Source organism: Pangasianodon hypophthalmus, chromosome 4 (assembly GCF_027358585.1).
Source record: "Pangasianodon hypophthalmus isolate fPanHyp1 chromosome 4, fPanHyp1.pri, whole genome shotgun sequence".
Classification (NCBI taxonomy): Eukaryota; Metazoa; Chordata; class Actinopteri; order Siluriformes; family Pangasiidae; genus Pangasianodon; species Pangasianodon hypophthalmus.
In genome coordinates this window covers 30504534-30523928 of record NC_069713.1, presented here as the reverse complement: position 1 = coordinate 30523928, position 19395 = coordinate 30504534, and the positions used below count along the sequence as shown (strand labels likewise).

At 39.4% G+C, this 19395-nt stretch overlaps 2 protein-coding genes across 4 annotated transcripts; both read left to right on the top strand.

The window, feature by feature from the left end:
• The first annotated feature begins 996 nt into the window (after positions 1-996).
• LOC128318168 (uncharacterized) lies at positions 997-5963 on the top strand. Its single transcript, XM_053233551.1, has 8 exons — positions 997-1003; positions 1246-1295; positions 1491-1633; positions 1746-1782; positions 1894-2087; positions 2366-5165; positions 5386-5464; positions 5764-5963. Exons 1-8 carry the CDS (start codon positions 997-999, stop codon positions 5961-5963), a joined length of 3510 nt encoding a protein of 1169 aa, XP_053089526.1.
• Positions 5964-12632: 6669 nt separating this feature from the next.
• On the top strand, positions 12633-18018 carry kcnmb2 (potassium large conductance calcium-activated channel, subfamily M, beta member 2). Of its 3 annotated transcripts, XM_053233039.1 has the most exons (5): positions 12633-13578; positions 14293-14397; positions 15132-15320; positions 15452-15656; positions 16439-18018. In XM_053233039.1, the coding sequence occupies exons 1-5, from the start codon at positions 13568-13570 to the stop codon at positions 16721-16723; spliced, it is 795 nt and encodes a 264-aa protein (XP_053089014.1). In that variant the 5' UTR covers positions 12633-13567; the 3' UTR covers positions 16724-18018. The 3 variants fall into 3 exon arrangements, with proteins under 3 accessions (XP_053089014.1, XP_026793030.3, XP_053089013.1); XM_026937229.3 differs by having other exon boundaries at positions 12633-14397; positions 15452-15647; XM_053233038.1 differs by having other exon boundaries at positions 12633-14397.
• Positions 18019-19395: the final 1377 nt, after the last annotated feature.

The following is a 19395-nucleotide window of genomic DNA, read 5'->3' as shown; positions in this document are numbered from 1 at the left end:
ATCATATTTAGGAATGTTTCCATGATTTAATACTTTACTATCATTTTACACACTTCATTCATTCATTCATTCATTCATCTTCATCAGGGACCACTAGACTCTAATAAGTGAGGAATAAACCACTTTGGGAATGCTGTTATGGGAAAACAATCAGCGATGGTATCTTGTGATGTGGCCTGATGCCAAACAAAGTTACTCTTCCACCCTGAAGTTGATTATTTTCCTCTAACTTCATGTCCCGAATTGTTTTATTCCTTTTATAAGACAGCAATTCTCCAACGATTATTATTATTATTTTTTTTGTATTTACCAATAAATGACACTTTGTACTTTTTTTATCCATTTAGAGTTACATTTAATGTTGTGGTACATCCATAAAACAAGTTAGTACACGTTATCAGTCTCTTAATCTTAGATTATGAATGAGTTGTTACTATAGAAACGACGACATTAACAGCGTCTTGGCAGCAATAAACCGTCTCGCGCTTCAGCAGCACTGAGCTTCACAGGGCAAAGTGGAGCTGCTACGTGATTGGCTGATGGTGCAACAGAGCAGTAAGGTTATTGGTTCCCGCGCCAAATGATTGACACTGGGCCCGCCTCCGATATGGCCGAGTTAAAATAAATAGTAAATGCAGCTTTAGCTAAAGCGAAATTAATTAGCACTTGAGACAGAAGCATGAAATGATCCTATGATGATGATGATGATGATGATGATGATGTGCTTCATCTGCTGCAGAAAGAGAGAGAAAAATAAACACATCCAAACAAGTCTTTAAGTTTATTCTGTTTAATAAACAGTGGAAACAGTGGAACGTGGAAAAAAAAACAAAAAAACATCATCATCATCATCATCATCATCATCACGGATTTAGAACGTAAAGCTGTAAGAGATGGGGGACTGTGACGTCACAAGAGGAGGCTTTGGCGTCACAGGAGGAGAAGGGACAAAAAATTTCAGGTGCTTTAGTTCAGTTACTGCATTTTACAGATCACATGCCAGGTAAGCTCCTCTAACCCTTATCATTATTATTATTATTATTATTATTATTATTATTGTTGTTGTTGTTTGTTGTTAATAATGAATGAATAATAATTGTGGTGATTAAAAAGCCAGACTTGTTGGTGTGAAAGATGTGAAAGATGAGCTGAGATGAATCCAGGCCTGAGTTTAAACATGGCTTTATTCTGATCACTTTGCTGGAGGACTTTGCTTTAATTAACGTCCTGTTTGTGTTTTTATAGAGAAAGCAATCCGAGAGAAAACACTGAATTCATACCGACGTGATTCAAAGGTGAGTCGAGTTCATGTGAATCAGTTTGAAGATGAACAGCATTTGTTTGATTCTGGGACTGAAACAGGATGGGTGCTAATATTTATGCTCGCTGATGTAGTTATTAAAAACTCTGCTAGAATTTCATTTGGACTTTGATGATCAACAAAATGCTAAAGTTAAAGCGCTGCTGTGAACTCCATGTGCTCTCTACAGATGTGTAAGAAGAAGAGAAGTAGCCAGAGAAGAACAGCTGGAACAGCTGGAACAGCTGGAGCGTGCACTCAGGACTCCACATCTGACCAGAGACTGAAGTGTTTCAGGGACATTATGGACGTCGTTCTTCATCTGAGCGATGAGTATGTTCATTTTTACTGATTTCTGACTCACAGTAACATTTTATTCAGTTAATTTACACTTGAATAAATGCTGATTTACTGTGTGTGTGTGTGTGTGTGTGTGTGTTTAAAGGGAATGGAAGGCTGTGACCAGGGACATGACGAAGAAGGTAAGAGTGTTAGAATAACGAATAATGAAGTAGTTTCATTTAGTGTAAGACGCTGTAATGTCACTGATTTCATATTCAAGAAGCTGATTTTCTTTGTCTTTATTTCAAAAGGTCACAAAGTTGGAGTTTGCGGCTCTGTGCAAGAAAGTTGTGATGTCAGCGGCGTCTTCTGCCATTCGGCGTTTACTGACGCCTCTCATGGAAAGCTTCGGGATCGATTCGATTCTCCAGGCAAACGACAAGCTGAAGAAAATGCCCGAGTCTAAATGGAGGAAGTGGTCTGACTCAGACACCTCAGCTCAAAGGTAAACTTTACCAACCTGCTGCTCAGATTTCACTCTTAATATTCACAATGATGAACTTTACTGCACTGTTTAATCAACACCGTCTGACCGATCAGAATCCAGGATTCAGCAGCACTGTGGTGGAACGACTTACAGTGCTATCAGATGGGTTTTCTGTGTTTTATGAAATTTAACGCTGATTGTCATTTTTCACTCGCATTCATTTATTTAAATTCATGTGAGCACTGACGTAAAAATAATATGAATTCCCGTTAATGTTCTCTGTTTCCTGTATAAAGATCACCTATGGAGACGTCTGATTTCATCTGTCAGCTCGTTCAGAGAGTCGTCACTCAGACAACAGCTGCGATGCTGGAGGCGATCCGGAGAGTGGCATCAGGACGGAGGACGATCTGCTCGGCGAGAGCTTCATCACCTGTAGAAGATCAGATCTCACAGTCAGATCTCAGCATCGCATGCACTAATGAGATCTGTGATAAGATCTTGGCTCTGTGTTACTCTGGTGATTTCGACAGCCCTGGAGGAGAGAAAACTTCAGGAACGTCACTAAAGTCCCACCAGGAGGTCCAGGGAATAATGAAGGGCTTGGAAGAGGTTGTCTCCACCAGCAGGTCCCCTTTTGAGTTAACTCTAAAATCCTCGACCCCTGATTCGGTCCCTGTGACGACTGAAGTGATGGCTCCTGACTGTGCTTCATCAGCTCCTAATGCTGAGAAGCTTTTCAGTGATCAGTTTCTGAGCAAAGCCACACAAGCGGTCAGAAAAGTTCTTCTGAAAACAGAGGAAAAAATCGCTGCCACAATGTCGTCCCAAACCTCCGTCCCTGTCCGCAGTGAGACGGAAATGAATTCGCTGACGGAGGAGGTCAAGAGAACAGCCTCAAAAATTCTGTGGGAATTAGTTTTTATACTTACACATTCACTGTGTAAAAGTTCATCAGGCGTCAGTTGCAATGCTGCTGACCAGTCTGGACCAGAAGATGAGAGGAAGAACTTCCTCTCTGGTGCTCGAAAGATCTACGAGAACATCTTCAAGCAGGTGTTTGAGTTCACCTCTGGGCGGAAACAAGCCATTTCCGAAAAAAACAAGTCGTTCTTGGACGTCTGTCCTAAAACTGCTGCCAAGCTCGACGGCAGGTCGGAGAACGTCCAGGAGTCTGCTGCTGCTGAACGTTACCTCGATAAGGCCATTCTGGTTGCAAGTGAGACCCTAGAGAAGTGGTTATCTTCAAAAATTTCCACAGGTTTATTCAGCAGGAAAGCTTCAGGTTCCAGCACAGAGTCGTCACCGACGGCGTCAGTAGATCTGGATCGAGTCACTGCTGAAATCGTAAATACCGTGATCAGCGGAACGGCTCTCGAGATCGGAACAACTGACATAGAAAACGGATCGGAAGCTCGGGTAGGTGAAGCTCAGGCAGGTGAAGCTCAGGTGAGTGATACTGATGCTCGCCCAGCTCCCTACTCAGAGAACTCCTCAGATGCTATCACAAAGCACAGAAGTCTTACTGGACTCGGAGAGAAGAAGAGACCGTCGTGCTCGAGCCTGGAGAACGCAGCAGCCTCAGCAGCAGCAGTGACTGATGCTCAGAACCTTGTATCTGTCAGCGAAGCTCCAAACCTGCAGGCTGTTATTGACAGCTGCGCTGAGGAGCTCATTGAGAAGAATGCAGACTTATTACTGCGTGACGAGCTGCCGGGCAAGTCCCGCTCTTCTAAAGTACCTTGGTTCAGACGGTTTGCGTTCTTGCAGCCGCGTAAATCCGGTCGTCTGAGGTCTGAGGTGAGCAGTTCTGTCCCTCTGAGGTCTAAGGAGTTCCTCGATAAAGCCACTCAGATGGTGAGTGAAATGCTGCTCAGAAGGCTGTCGACAGCGGATTCCTCAAGATGCTCGTCAGAAGATGAGCAGAGTGCCGTTAGTACTGCAGATTCGCTCGTCAGCGTTTTATACGAATGCGATGAGTCTGACGCTCTCGAAGCCTTTTCCTGCCTCTTTGACGTCAAAGAAGCAGAATCTGCCAAAAAGCCACAGAACATCTTGAGAAAAGTGCGAAGTCTCCTTCACGCATTTTTCTCAAAGGCATCTAAAGCTCTGAGCTCTCCCACACACGAGGAAAGGGTGGAGGAGCAGGTGGACCTGGACCTGTGCACCAACAGCATCATTACTGAGGTCACTGATTTGTTAAGGAGTGAGCTGACAGCTCCTCCTACAGTGAAGAACGATGACGCCCATTTCCAGACCGAATCCACCAGGCGTGTGAGTGACCTCATCTTCCGAATGGTGGAATCTTGTCCTCTGCTGCCCTCACAATTCCCAGAGGAACGTCTCAGGAAAGTGTCGTCAGCTTTAAATCTGCAGATCCTTTCTACTGAGATTTCCCAAACTGTTGGCGCCACTGTGCGGCAGTTTATAGATGCAGACAGGAAGTCGAGGCCTTCAGTCCAGAACAGTTCATTCGCTCCTCTGCACCTTTTCACTGTGGTGCGCAATCAGCTGAAGGCTTTCTTCACTTCCTTCTCTAAACATGTTGCTGACGATGAAAGGACAGATGCGTCAGCACAGTCAGACGGGGATGAGGATCGTGTCACTCCCATCTACATCAGTGAGGAAGGCACGGTTAATGAGATAACAGAGTTGGAGGATCTTCCTCCAAAGGAGAAGATCCATCGACGAGCACGTGCTACAAAGGATGTAATTCCAAAACTCCCCCTGAGGAACGTGGATAAGGCAGATGTTGGCCAGTGCTCATCGGATTCTGTTCCGGGGAGAGAGAACAACATGTTACACTACACCCAGTTACCTTCTGAGTGTGTTTACACATTTGCAGATGAGTCCATCAAGGCTTTACTGAAGAATGTGCTAAACGCCGGGCTGAGTGCAGGAAACGAAGCACAGGAAAGCAGCTTCATGGACAAATCGACCGGTTGTCCGTTTGCTACAGTGCTCGCACATGAAATCGAGGATGCTGGGACTTCCTCTAAGTCTCCTCATCTATCAGCAGCTCCCTCCAGCTCATCTCCTCATGCTGACGTGGAAGAGACTCTGGAACATCTGAGGAACGGGCGCGTGAGCAAGAAGGTATGCAGGACTTTTTCCCCTAAATGTTCTCCTGTGGTTTTGAGTTCAGAGTTTAGTGTGGATTTTATTTGTAGTTTTTGACGATTGAATGGTTTATTTAACATCAGTCACTCGATTTACAGTATTAATCACGTTCTTTAAGGTTATTAGTCGTCTTAGACATCCATTTCTGCTTCCTGATGTATCTTTTTATCTTCACAAATCTCATCTTCCCAAAAAGTGCAAGAAGAAGCAGAGGAGAGCTCCTCTGACAGGCGATGACCAGCCGTCCCCATCGAGCTCCGCAAATCTTCACGAATGTAAGTCTTTAAAATGAAACGAACCCGTGATTTTTGACCACGTTTACGCTACGTGTCTTTTTAGTGTACAACACGTAACTTGACCTTCATTAGTACTCTGTATTCTGTACTTTAAATAAGAATAAATGCTAATAATGATCCTGTTTATTTATGACGTTAGCTAATGATTTTTAAATAGCGTGATGATCGTGTTTAAGAGTTTTCGCTTTTATCCATTCCTGCACCGTGTGTCCTGATAATGAGCTAAAAGAGCAGTTTTTGTCATTTTGCTGTAACTCTGCTTCTTCTCATGTTTCCAGCTTCACACACAGAATCGAGGGCCTCGAGTCGGTTCGTCAGGAGCGCTCGCAGAATGCTTGGCCGGATCTTCTCCCCCATCTGCAATTTCTTTGACAGACACCCCAACTTTAAAGCTGTGTGTGGTGGTGTGATAATGGGTTCTATTGCCTGTTATTGTGTGGGTCTGCTTGTGTTTATTATAGTGTTACTGTGTACATAATAAACACATGTAATGTACTGAAATGTTTTTCCTTCGTTCCTTGTCCCATAGTGCAACATGAACCAACAATGAACTATATACACACACACACACATACACACACACAATCATTTGGTGCGGGAACCAATCACGTTACTGCTCTGTTGCACCATCAGCCAATCACGTAGCAGCTCCACTTTGTCCTGTGAAGCTCAGTGCTGCAGAAGCGCGAGATGGTTTATTGCTGCCAGGACGCTGTTAATACTATAAACCTGTGATTTGCGTTGTAGCCGGAACTACTGTCAGAGCTGCTGTTATAGGCAATTAATCAACACCTTCCGACCAATCAGAATCCAGAATTCAGGAGCGCTGTGGTGTAACCGATGGCTCAGCAGCTGTGGTTCTGATCCAATGACCAAAACGTTGTGAGTTCAAATCCCAGGATGACTTGAGAGCTGGTGACCTTTAACCTTCAGCTGCTCAGCTCTGTGCTTGGATTCTGTCTCGCTTGTGGGGAAAAAAAACACCCCTAAACATAAACAGGAAAGCAAGCGACTTATCAGGAAATTACTTTTTTTTTTCTTCTTCTTAATTTCTTCTAAAAGTGTGAAGTGAAGTGTTATCTATGAGCATAAGGCATCACGTCATAATGTGTCTGGAAGTGTTCAGGAAATGAAACATGGCTCTCTGGGTAAAAGATGAGCATGATTTACAGAAATAGGAGCGCAGCAGGAGGCTGATGTGTGTTGTGGGAACTCTACAATCTCCCACACTTTAGTCCTTATTTTAAATGCGAGTGCAGAAAATGGAGCTCAGCGGGGATCCTTGCGTGTGCTCATGTATTACACACACACACACACACAAACACACACAAAAAAAAATGTGTAAGCCTTTTATAGCCTGCAAGATGCTGTTTTATATTCTCATTGGCTTAAATTCTAACAAGCGGCCATCAATCAACACTGAAATTATAAACAAAGGAATATTAAAAAAAAGTGGTAGACTCTTACAGGAAGCTATAAAACCCCTGAACTAAAAAATGTCTGGATTGATATATTAGTATTTTTCATTTCAGGAGATGCATTTGGTCAGCAATAAAATAAAATAGCAATAAAAAAACGCTGGTAATGCAATAAAATACAGTATATAACATACTGTATAATGACAGCTTTATGTATGTTGAGGCCCATATTGTATTTTTTTTTTTATAGCTAGATATTATTACATTAAACTGCTGTTTGTATCCAAAGCTTCTTTATTTGGTACTAGTCATAAAATTATGCATTGGGACAATAATAATAATAATAATAATAATAATAATAATAATAAACACTGGATATAATTATTACTATGTAAAATATGTGGACAGAAATTAGCAAGCTAACTCAAGATGAATGTTTTTGTACATGGTCCTCCAAACCAAACTCAATTATTTATGTATCTTATCTTTCATAATAATTACACAGTACTTAAATATTACTAAAAATATAAGTTAAAATACAGAACTGTTTTTGTAAACCAACGGAGCCCCTCAGTGGCGTGATGTGGCATTGACCGTTTGTCTGCATGTCTATGTTGTAATTTTTTCTTTCACCATTTATCTATATATATTATTATATGTTTAATAACATTTAAGCACTACTTTGAACCATTTCAATTATCATTTCATTAATTATCATGTTATTTTGCATACTACCGTTTTTAAACCTATATTCTACCTTTATTAAGTTATTCTTTTTGAATAAAACCAATCTTAACAGTTGTGATGGCTTGTTGATTGCTTTATTACTATGTAAAACATTTTTGCTGCATATAAAATTTATAAAATATACAATTTAAAGTAGTGTTATTGCTTTCAATCAGATATCCTGTCACATTAGCTTATCTTAGCCAGCTATGTAGATTTAGCGGTCAAGAATGTAAACATGACTTAAAAATCCTCATAAATTCCTGCCAGGTTTGTGTATATTAGCTAGCTAGCAAATGAAGATTATAAACATTTATCACTATGACTTTTTTTTCTGAAATCCTCTCAAGTTAGCTTATGTTAGCTAGCAAGTATGCTATCAGGGAAGTTTATTATATGAACAAATATCTAATCCTGTCAGACGTCCCATCAGTTTAATTTACATTAATTAGCTAGCTAGCAATAGCATGGAAAATTGTAGACTCATATTAAAAGACATAAATCCTTTCAGAAATCCCCTCAGGTTTGCTTATGTTTGCTAGCTAGCTAGCATAAGCAAGGAAGATATTAGATTTCTAGGAACAACTCCTCTAAGAAATCCCACCATGTTATCTTATGTTTGCTAGCTAACAAGCATTAGCAGGGAAGTTTATAGAAAACTATGAACAAGATATCTAATCCTGTCAGAAGTCCTCTCAGGTTAGTTTATATTAGTTAGCTAGCTATCATTAGCATGGATGATTAAATATTTCTATGAACAAGATATCCAATCTCAGAAATCCTCTCAGATTAACTTAGGTTAACTAGCTAGCTAGCACCAGCAAGGAAGAGCTTAGATTTCTGTGAAGAAGATATCCACTCCTCTAATCTGAAATCCCTTCAGTTTATCTTGTGTTTGCTAGCTAGCAAGCATTAGCAGGGAAGTTTATAGATTTCTATGAACAAGATATCTAATCCTGTCAGAAATCCTCTCAGGTTAGCGTATGTTAGCTACAAGCATTAGCAGAGAAGTTTATGATATGAACAAGCTATCTAATCCTGTCAGAAATCCCTTCAGGTTAGCACATGTTAGCTAGCAAGCATTAGCAGGGAAGTTTATGATATGAACAAAATATCTAATCCTGTCAGAAATCCTCTCAGGTTAGTGTATGTTAGCTATCAAGCATTAGCAGGGAAGTTTATAGATTTCTATGAACATGATATCTAATCCTGTCAGAAATCCTCTCAGGTTAGCGTATGTTAGCTATCAAGCATTAGCAGAGAAGTTTATGATATGAACATGGTATCTAATCCTGTCAGAAATCCCCTCAGGTTAGCATATGCTAGCTAATAGCAAGCATTAGCAGGGAAGTTTATGATATGAACATGATATCTAATCCTGTCTAAAAACTGTATAAAAATCTAAAAACTGTAAAAATACACCAGAGTATCTGAATACCGAAGTCTTCCTTCTTTCCAAGACTTTTAAATTCTGTGGTGTGTGAGCTGCAAATGGTACGATGTTTGCCAAAATTGATTCTTGTAGAGGGATAAACTTAAACCTGAGGGAAAAAACTTTCCTAAATGGAACATTTTCTTGTGCAGACCCATATGACTGAAAAACACCTCTCCAAACATCCAGGAAGGCTTTAACACACGCTAGCAAACACCAAGTGTAAATGACTATCATTATATAGATGATGTGACAAAGTGCTAGCAGCTGATTCAGATATCTTCCATTTGAGATGTTTAAGGTAAATAAAATCGTACACAAACGCCGGCTGGTCTGGAGTAGAGACGCAATTGCAGGAGTGAGTGAAAATGTCTGAAATGTTGGTTGAGGTTAGAGTCTTGTGGGTGTCAGAGATTGATAGCAGAAAATATAAATGTAATATCTACAGCCTAGTCATTAATGTGCTTGGGGTTAATATCATGTGATTCTGTACATGGAGACACTTTGACATCACAGTAGGAAGTGGGTTATTGCACCACCAAACCTCTTATCTCGTCATTTTGTTCTGTACCTTTTTGTAGATAAAAATTGTAGATATAGTCTATTTTTTTGTTTCAAAGTTATCCCTGAAGTCTAGATCTTCATGCTGATTTGATGCTCCTGCATGGAATATTCATTTGCCAGAAGAAATTGCTTCCATGGTGCGTCTTCACAACCTCCGCCAGCTACAGTGTTTTCCTCTCAAGGAGAAAATGAGCGGCGTTATTGAGAAGATTCGAGAACTCCATTCCTATGCACCTTTTAGTTTAGCTTTTTTATCCTGAGGAATGCCTGCTTTGACCGTGACTAAAGGCTTGATTATGATTTGTTGGTGAAGATGGTGATGGTAGTGAAGGACTCATCTATATGATTGCATGATGCTGTAACGCAGCCAATGTGTATGAAAGAGAAGCAGAGCGAATGTGTGTGTGTGTGTGTGTTCAGAGATTTCGAGATGCATTAGTGTGTTCAGAAATCTCGCTTCTCAGTAGAATCTTGCTCCTTTAAGTCATTTGATAAATGGCAGTCCTCGCCTCCTTTTCACCACGGGAGGCCTAATGACTTCCCATTAGATTTCTGACTTGTTCGGACGCCGACTCTGATTACATCGCACTATTTCAGTACAGCGATTCCGATTTCCAAATTGTGCACAGGTACTGCGTGAAGCCTGCTGTTTTACAGTCTCTCAAATATCTCATTTGATACAAAACTCTGAGATTGTAACCCAAAAAAATATGTTTAAGATTTTAAAACCACTGCAAGCTAATAGAAAGAGAGGATCGACTGCTTTTCACATCACACTGAGCCGAAGAAAGGCCCGGCCTAACAATTTTAGTTTAGCAGAACGTGAACATTAACCTTTTTTTTTTTTTTTTTTTTTTAATAATACCACAGCACTGTTGGATTCTCAAATCTGATTGGCCAAAATCTGACACCAGTTCCAACCATAATTCAAATCACAGGTTTATACCAATGTGCTCGTACGTTATCGTTTCTATAGTAACAACTCATTCTTGTACTACAGGCGCTCCACGTAATCTAATTCTAATAGTAAACAGATTTTTAATAACATGTTGTTACCTACCGAAGAAGAAACAGCTAATCACTGATACGGTGAAGTGTTTTGTAAGGAGATGTTTATTATAGAAGGAGTCTCCAGTCCAAGGTAAAGCTGTCCCTTTACGTTTTCCTCCATGGGTAAGTCTAAGGACAGATGACTTTTTTATAACAAGCTTAATTTTTTGTCTTGTTAACATGAAATAACTGTTTATAGCTGCTATAACGTAAGTGAGAACAGGAACTAACTTGTTTCGCAGATGGCACACAACGTTAAATGTAACTGTAAATGGATAAAAAGTATGACGCTCTTTAATAAATTAAAATTGTAACCATTGGCAAATTGCTCATAAAATACTTTCAGGACATTAACGTTAATGGAAAATAACCAACCTCTGGGCGGTAAGCGTTAACCCCCCCCCATCACACCATTGTTTAGTTGATGATTTTCCTATAACAGCGCACCCTCAGGTGTTTTATTGCTTAGATAATATGTTTCTTGTCTTCCATAATGCTATATTTTTTGTTGAGAAGGTTGTGTGAGCAACGTGAAGAGCAGATTTTTTCAACCTTGCAGGAACTTTATTTCTAGACTGTTATGGTGTAACCTTCTTAGAAGCTCTTCGAATATTTACTGAGCGTTCTGATAAAATTCTTTGGTAGCTGAGACAGTAGAAATGATGCAGCTGCAAGCACTTTCAGGCGCTGAAACATCAATTCATCAGCTTCACAGCCAGTGGACGGCGTGCCATATACACGCCATGCTGCCGCTACAGAGACTGCTGAGCCAGCAAAGACATCCTGGTCTGCCTCTTGATTGTTTTTTTTTTTTATAGGCTTTGGGAAACGGTGCTGATGGTGAGCAGGCAGTCGCTGTTGTTTATATCATGTGTTTGAAAAGGGATGTAATTAAAAGTAGGCTACCCTGACTCTTCATATAATATAATATACAGTGACTCAACACGAATAGTGTTAGGAGATGACATGTGTTGAGATTCAACCGAAACGTTGGAAAAATGAAGCACGGTGGATTCAGAGGTTTGGATATAAAATGCTTAATGCATTTGAAAATCAGTTGTTTATGCTCGGAGCTCATTTTTTGCACACAGGTCTCATGAAAGCCCTTTACGACTTTCGGCATGCCCCTCCGGATCAGCAGGCGGAAGAGGGGCGATTATCGAGGTTGACTCAGCAAAGAGGGTTATTAGCTGCTAGCTTTGGATTGAGGGGATTTATTTAAGCAGACAGACCACATGCTGTGCATTTTTAAGCTGTTTGGCCTTCTGTTGAACCGACGGATGCGTCCAATTAAGGAAGAAAGGAAAGAGAGAGGAAAGAAACAGACGAAATATGACAAGGCTTCTGAAACTTGTACATTGAGGAAGTGCTCAGATTATTCCACAACGGACCTGCGTATAAACAATGCTACTTTTTTTTTTTGGAAAGGAGTTTTTCAGGTTGGAATAAGACATGACACTGTGTCTAACGCTGGTTACAGATCAGATTAGCAAAACCACTTTGTCCCAGCTAACCATTTTAGGTTAGCTAAACGAACTTGTGTTTCCAAGAATGATCAATCGGTCAAGCTTTCTGGGAGTTGTGACATTTTTGCTCACTTTTAGCAACACTTTCTACCACATAAGTGCATGATCCATGTATTACTACCTCATGACATCCAGCTTTCCCAGCTTGCGCTAAAAGTATTGCACTTCTAATTCTTATGCTGCATTGAAATTAGATGGGAATAGCCGTAATTATCGCCTTCTGACTAGGAAAAGGCATTAATGTTGAGTGAGAATTCCAAGGTGGAATTTTGGGAGCTATCAGGATATCCCTGATTTGTTTGACCAAACCAGGAAGTGAGGTAACTGACTATGTGAACGAGTCATGTGTCCAAGAAAGTAAAATCTTAAAACAGAAATAGAAATTTTTTGAAATTACAACTGATCAATTGTAATAAGTAAATAAATAAATAGATAGATAGATAGATAGGTAGATAGATAGATAAATAGAACACTTTGGGATGTGCTGTTTTTGGGAAAATAATCAACGCCGGACTGGTGTGATGAAGTCATTTTCCAATAACAGCACATCCTGAAGTGTTTTTTACTCCTCTTATACCACGGCAATTTGCAAACGAGTACCATTTTTATTTATTAACAAGCACTAGCCATTTATAGCTACATTTAATGTCATGGAAAGTTCACGAAAAAAACGCAAGCTAGTTCATGTTATCGCTTACGTTATAGCAGCTATAAACATTCGCTTAACTTTATAAGACAAAAGAAATGGCACTCATTACTGAAATGACTCAAAACCTGAGTGGAAAAACTGAGTGGAAAAACTTCTTGTGGTGGAAAACTTAAAAGTTATGGATTTACCTCTAACTGTTACAAAGCACTGACACTGGAGACTCCTTCCATGAATGTTAAGTAAACGTCTCTGTACAGAAAAAGTCACCATACCAATGATTATTCTTATTATGCTACCATGTGGAGTGGGCGCTATATAGAACATGCGAGACCATATGGAACATGGATAACACTTTGCTGATGTTTAATGAAATGCGATTGGTTGTACTCCGAGGTAATCCATCACTCCGTGGACGTCCTGCGCAGGTGCTCTATGAGTGGACGCTGACAGAGCGCTGGTTTCACCACGTGCATCTATCGTTGCCGTTCTTATTATGTTCTGCACAAGAACATACCGGCGGTGATCCATCACTCTGTCCCATCGGATAAAGAATTCTTTGTGTTAGATGTTTGCACAGAGTTGGTGCCATAGAGCTTTCCTAGATGGCTTAGATCACGCTTCTGCACACGGACGCGTTTCTTATACGTTACGTAGCGTGTTTTAACTTTTATTCCTCAGGCCAGCTTTTCCCGAACGTCCCACGTCGATCGCAAAACAATGCACCAGAGGTATTGCTCTTTTTCTTTTCATTTTAAACGAGACCCCATTGCTAATGCGTTGCTTAAATGTTCAGACCATTCAGTGTAATCATTAATGCTGTGTATACACAAGAGCAGGAAGCTTCATTCGTCTGTAAATTGATTAGCCGTCCTGAAAAGTGTGGTTAATTAACCAGAGCAGGTCGCATTATAAATATTAATGAGCTTGTTTTTGGAAAGTGCTCTGTTAGTGTCTGATAAGTAAGGATTAGCACTACAAAAGACAAAGCTGCTTTGTCATAAAAATTAATGCTGTACTTAGAGGGGAATTTAATGACACTAGAGGAAAGAGAGATGGATCATCTGATAGACACTTGATACAGGATGAGGAATGCAATCATGTATAGTCAGAAATGTATATATTCCATTGTACAGCATTAGAAATATCAAGCTGTGTCCTGATGGAGTCTAAGACAAAATGTTCACAGTTTATTTCACGATACTTCATCCATAGATAGTTCAAATGTTTGTCTCAGTTCATGAAAAATGACATGTTTCCTGGAAACTCGTATAATAAATAATAAATGATCCTCAGGGGATTGTGGGTAGCGACATCACCTTTTTTTAAATTGGAGTATTGCTATCAATTCAAACCTTTTTTTTAACTTTATTTTTAATATTTCCAGATTTAATTTCCAGTTTTCACGAGCATTTGTATAAGATGTTGTGCGAACTTTACCTCAGGGCTTTCCAGAGTTCTCTTCAGAGACCGTCTTCAGGCAGATCTCAGCACAGACCATCAGGAAAGACGCTTTTGGTTACGGAGAGAAAAGTCTCTAATGAGAAGAGGTCAGATAATTATCTCGACTGTTACACATGCTCGCTGCATAAACACATTTCAACTAATTATCAACGTGCTTCGGTTACGGTACAACACAATTAGGGATTACAACATGATAATATCATTAATGCTAATCTACAAGATACAAAAATTTATTCATTACTGATTCAGTTTGTCGCTTGAAACAGGATATGAGAATTTTAAAATTGTGGCTTATTTTCTTTATTTAATTATTATTTTTTCTGATAAATGACTTCCATATCCATTTTGAATGACATTCTAGTAATTTCCCAATCTATTAACCCTATTACCTAATTAATTAATCTATTAACTAATTAACCCTTTCCCTGGAGCCACACTGTTATAGCGTTTGTGTACCTTCAGGAAAACAATTACGAAGACAAAGAAATTGAATTTATACCAACAAGACACGTAGTGTAAGGACTCACACATGCTCTCTCATAAATAAAAAAAAAATAGTCAAATGATACATATTTTATTTTATAGTTTATAAAATCCATTCAATCCATTTGTATCTCTCTTTCTGAATGTGCTCTTAATAAAATTAGCTACAATAATAGTTAATTTGCGTAGTTAACTATCTAACTAATTTATTAACTAAGTAAATAAAATCTGAGAAATGTTGTACAGTTATTGCACTACACAGAAATTTAGGTATTTTCAACACTATATGAACACCCAGAAGTCATATTAACTCATATTATTATTTCTTCCTGGATAGTCAGTGTGTGTGTTATAGGAGCATCTATCAGATGTTGCGAGGCCCTGAGCTGCTGGAGAGGAAGAGGACGGAGACGGCGCTGAAGGCCGGAGAAGACCGCGCTATTCTGCTTGGCCTCGGCATGATCTTCTGCTCCACCATGATGTACTTTGTGACCTGCATCACTGGGGTGCGCTCATACAGCGACAGGTTAAAAAAACAGCTCTTAGTGTACACCAACTTCTAATACCACCATTCTGCAGAGTTTTCCGGTAGCTTCTACATGCTTCATTAGCTTTAAATGACAGATTTGTTGTTGGGCTTTCTCCTGCGTGGCCTAGCAAGTGGACGGAGAAGAGCATGTGTACCATCCTGAACATCTCAGTAACTGAGGAGATGAACTGCTCCTACAGCTGTGGTGTGGACTGCTCGAGGAGCTCCACGTTCCCCTGCGTGCAGGTCTACGTTAGCCTGAACTCCACCAATCGCGTCGGGCTTCTCCATCACAACGAAGAATCAGAGAACACCGGATATAAGGTGAACAAAGTACGAACCCTGATATGATGTAGCTGAGAAACTTTGTTATCAGTTATCACTTGTGTAAAAGATGATGAACCGTTACAGATAATGTTTTTTTTTTTTTTTTTAAAAATCTTTTGAAATCCTGAATGGAAAAGTTTTTTAATGAAAACTGACAAATATTATTGTGAAATGAAAGAAAAGCCTTCCAGTTTTTGGTTCACGGTTCCTAAAGTGAGTATTCAGAGTTACGCAGGCTTAGTGAGAAAATTGCACACATCAGTATTCAGAGCCATATGAGAATAATAATAATAAGTTACATAAGTTATACGAGTGTTAAGAACATGGGGTGGAGTTTGTCTGAAACAGAGGTGTGTCTCAGTTATGCACGATTCTGACCTTTACCTTAAGCCCAGTTTTTTTTCAGCGATATCGGATCAAGCGAGTAGCAGTATTAACTCCAGTGTCTGATGTAACCATAATATGTCATGTTGAAATGTATGTTTTGGCTGTAAATACACTCAGAAAACCTATACTATATGTTTTATATACTTTTTATTTTTTCGCACCTGTATACCCTGTCCGCCGTGTCCTCCACTGGGTGCATCCAAAAAAACGCTACATACACGACTCTGAATACACGCAACTTTCCTTGTGTAAATATTGACGTAATGTTTGGATTTAAGTCACTGACTCTTAATACGGCCCTTGGAACCTTCTGTGCGTTTATATCGGCTTATGATGGAATGCGAAAGTGTTATCTGTGTTTATGGAAAAAGCATTCTGTTTTTTTATGGATTTCTCCGCAGTGCTTCTACATCCCGAAATGTCAGAAGGCCCATGCTGCTATTCACGCTGTGATAATGAACGTCTCCGAGAAGTTGCGGGAACAGCGCCACATCCCGTGCTACTACGATCCCTCTGATCACCAGGCCAACTTCCTCCTGAGCCGATTATACGGGAGCAGCGCCATTTTCCTCTCTTTTTTCTGGCCTTCTTGCATGCTAGCAGGAGGAGCCACCATCATCCTGTTGGTCAAACTTACCCAGTACCTGTCCATCCTGTGCGAACACATCAGCAAGCGCTCCAAGTGACTCCGTTTCAGTTTTAATATTCTGATAAATCAAAATGGTTGATCGAGTAGCACTGCGGTATAACAGGGTTTACGTTTATATTTGTTTAACTAAAATAACGAAAAAAAGCAGAGCAAACATTATAATCGCATAACAGAATTACTAAAACAAGAATCAGTCATTCAGTCATTATAAAATATGGTGGAAAACAAAGTCTAGTTTATTGTACAGCATTTCAACAAGCTATAAAACTAAAGATTTTTTTTATATATAAGAATATAGTTTTTAAGACATTTTTATTAGTGGTTTAAGAAATTCGCATATAAAACTAAAATCTATCTGACCATGAAGATAAATAAGCTGAAGCAATTTAGTGATACTGATGAGAAATCCAACATGGCACAATATTTTCCAACATAATTCATTTGAAAATAAGAGATTTTTTGTCTCTAGCAAATTTCACAAAAGATAAATAGCATTATTGTAAGCTATAATGTCTATATTGGCCATAAGTTGTCAATCTTTTAGTTAAACCGTGTTAATGTTTTCTTAGACCACACCAAATTAAAAATTTCTGCTGAATTATTCCAACTCGTGTGTATATGTTGATAAATGCCAATGAGACGTTGATTACCAAGCACGTTCATGGGTTTAAATGTAGCCAAACCCAACAAAACGGCATAGCTGAAAATGACAAAATGATGACTACATGGTGAAAGACCACCTCTTCAGTGTGACATTCATTACATCTTCCACTAATGCAGCTTAGCCACTGCAGTGTGTCAGCTACAATAGACACATACAAATTCTTCCTTCTTTTTATAGGGTGCCATTACTTTTGTCCTAACTGACTAGCCAGTCTTATTTGTCTTAAATTTCTCCTACCACAATGGATCGCTTTCTTTCAAGTCAATAATACAATCTAAAGCCGATCAGTCAAGGTTCACGTTAGTGAGTCTGCTTATACGTACATTTACACAAACTCAGGAAATCTCGTTGTCTATGAACATTTTTCTGAAATAACTGGATTTTGTGGAAGTGCTCCTATGAACGACTTACGAAAAATTGATCATGTTCAGTTTGATAAATGAAGCCCAGTGTTATTACAGTTTAAATTAGGCTAATTTGCTCCACAATGATTTAATGTCTAACAAGATATCAAGATAATTAAAAAGAAGATGGTCATTCTCCCACACCTCAGTTATTTCATAACTCCACTGAGACACCACTAAAGGACCCAAAGTTATTCTTCTAGCAGTCTCGGAACTTGAACTCATAACCTTTAACCAATACCTCATTGCCCAATGAGTCACATTTCGCCGTTTGATCAGGATTTCCTAAGAGCTACAGACTCGAATGTTATCGAACATCTGAACTGCACTTAACATCTAGTGTGAAAGCACCATTACGGGTTCTACATAAAACCTTTAAGGGTTGCCCAAATGGACAAAGCAAAAAACAGTTTATGGGGATGAATGGACACTATCACTTGCTAAAAGGTATTTGGTTTCGCTAGCGTAGGCAACTCGATGCACACACCTCGATTTTGTATCTTGTGGCAAGCACACTTGCGTGCAACTGTTGGTGCACAATATAAATGATGTAACCTCGTTATTCAGAAGCTTGATCCAGCACCACTTCATTGCTTTATAATCACCACAATAATCAAGTACTGCTGGATCAAGTGCTATTTTATAAGAATAATGAGATTAAATCATTACATTTGACAGCAAAGCAAAAAAAAGTGATTCCTGTCGATTTCTGTCTTTAGTCCGCATTTTCTATCCCTGATTTTTTTCAGGTTTAAAGGCTTGTGTTTAATGGCAGTGGTCTAGCAGCTCTTGACGTTTTTTTTTTTTTTTTTCCAAGAAAAATCTGGTAACCTTGGAGGCGTGAACTACACACAGGCCATTTGCATAATCTGTATAGTCCTGCATCCAAAGCTGTGCAAGCTGACTCTGAATACACGTAACTTTCCCTGCGTAAATATTGACATAACTTTGAATGCCATCGAACAACTACAGTTAATGGCTAGTGTAAAGGCACCAGTAAGGGTTCTACAGCGAACTTTTAAGGGTTATCCAAAATGACAAACCAAATTATGGACACTTCTTTTTGTTTACAAACTCCAAATCCCAAAACATACAATTACAGTATGCTGAAAAAAAAGAAAAATGGATGGAGCACAAAAAGATAGATGGAAGAGTAAGGACATGTATGTTCTTAAAAGAGTTCTTCTTAAATCTCCTTCTTAATATTATATTTTCCATATTTGGAAAACAGATATACGGTGTATTCAGTTTTAAGTAGTTTAATAAATGTTATCACTTAATAGTGCATAGATAGCCCTTCATAGTAAGAATTTCTGTTAGCCCTTCTTTTTTTACAGAAATGTCCTATTCTACTTTCAGAGCCTAGGCTATTGGTAGCATTTGAGTCACAAACACAACAACAAAAAAAAGGTCACCAGTGTTCTCCAAAAGCTGCAGTGGTGCTCATATCCACCTGGCCTTGTAAACCACTGGGCTGCAAACACCCCAATGTGGAGCTCCTGTGGAAAAACTGCTAAAATTCAATCACAAAGTAAACTAACAAAAAGGCTACAAACAAACAAGAAGCTCCCACACGCATACTTGCCATACTTCCCCAGACAATTAAAGCTTCTGGATATCAGAACATCAAACCAAGTAGAG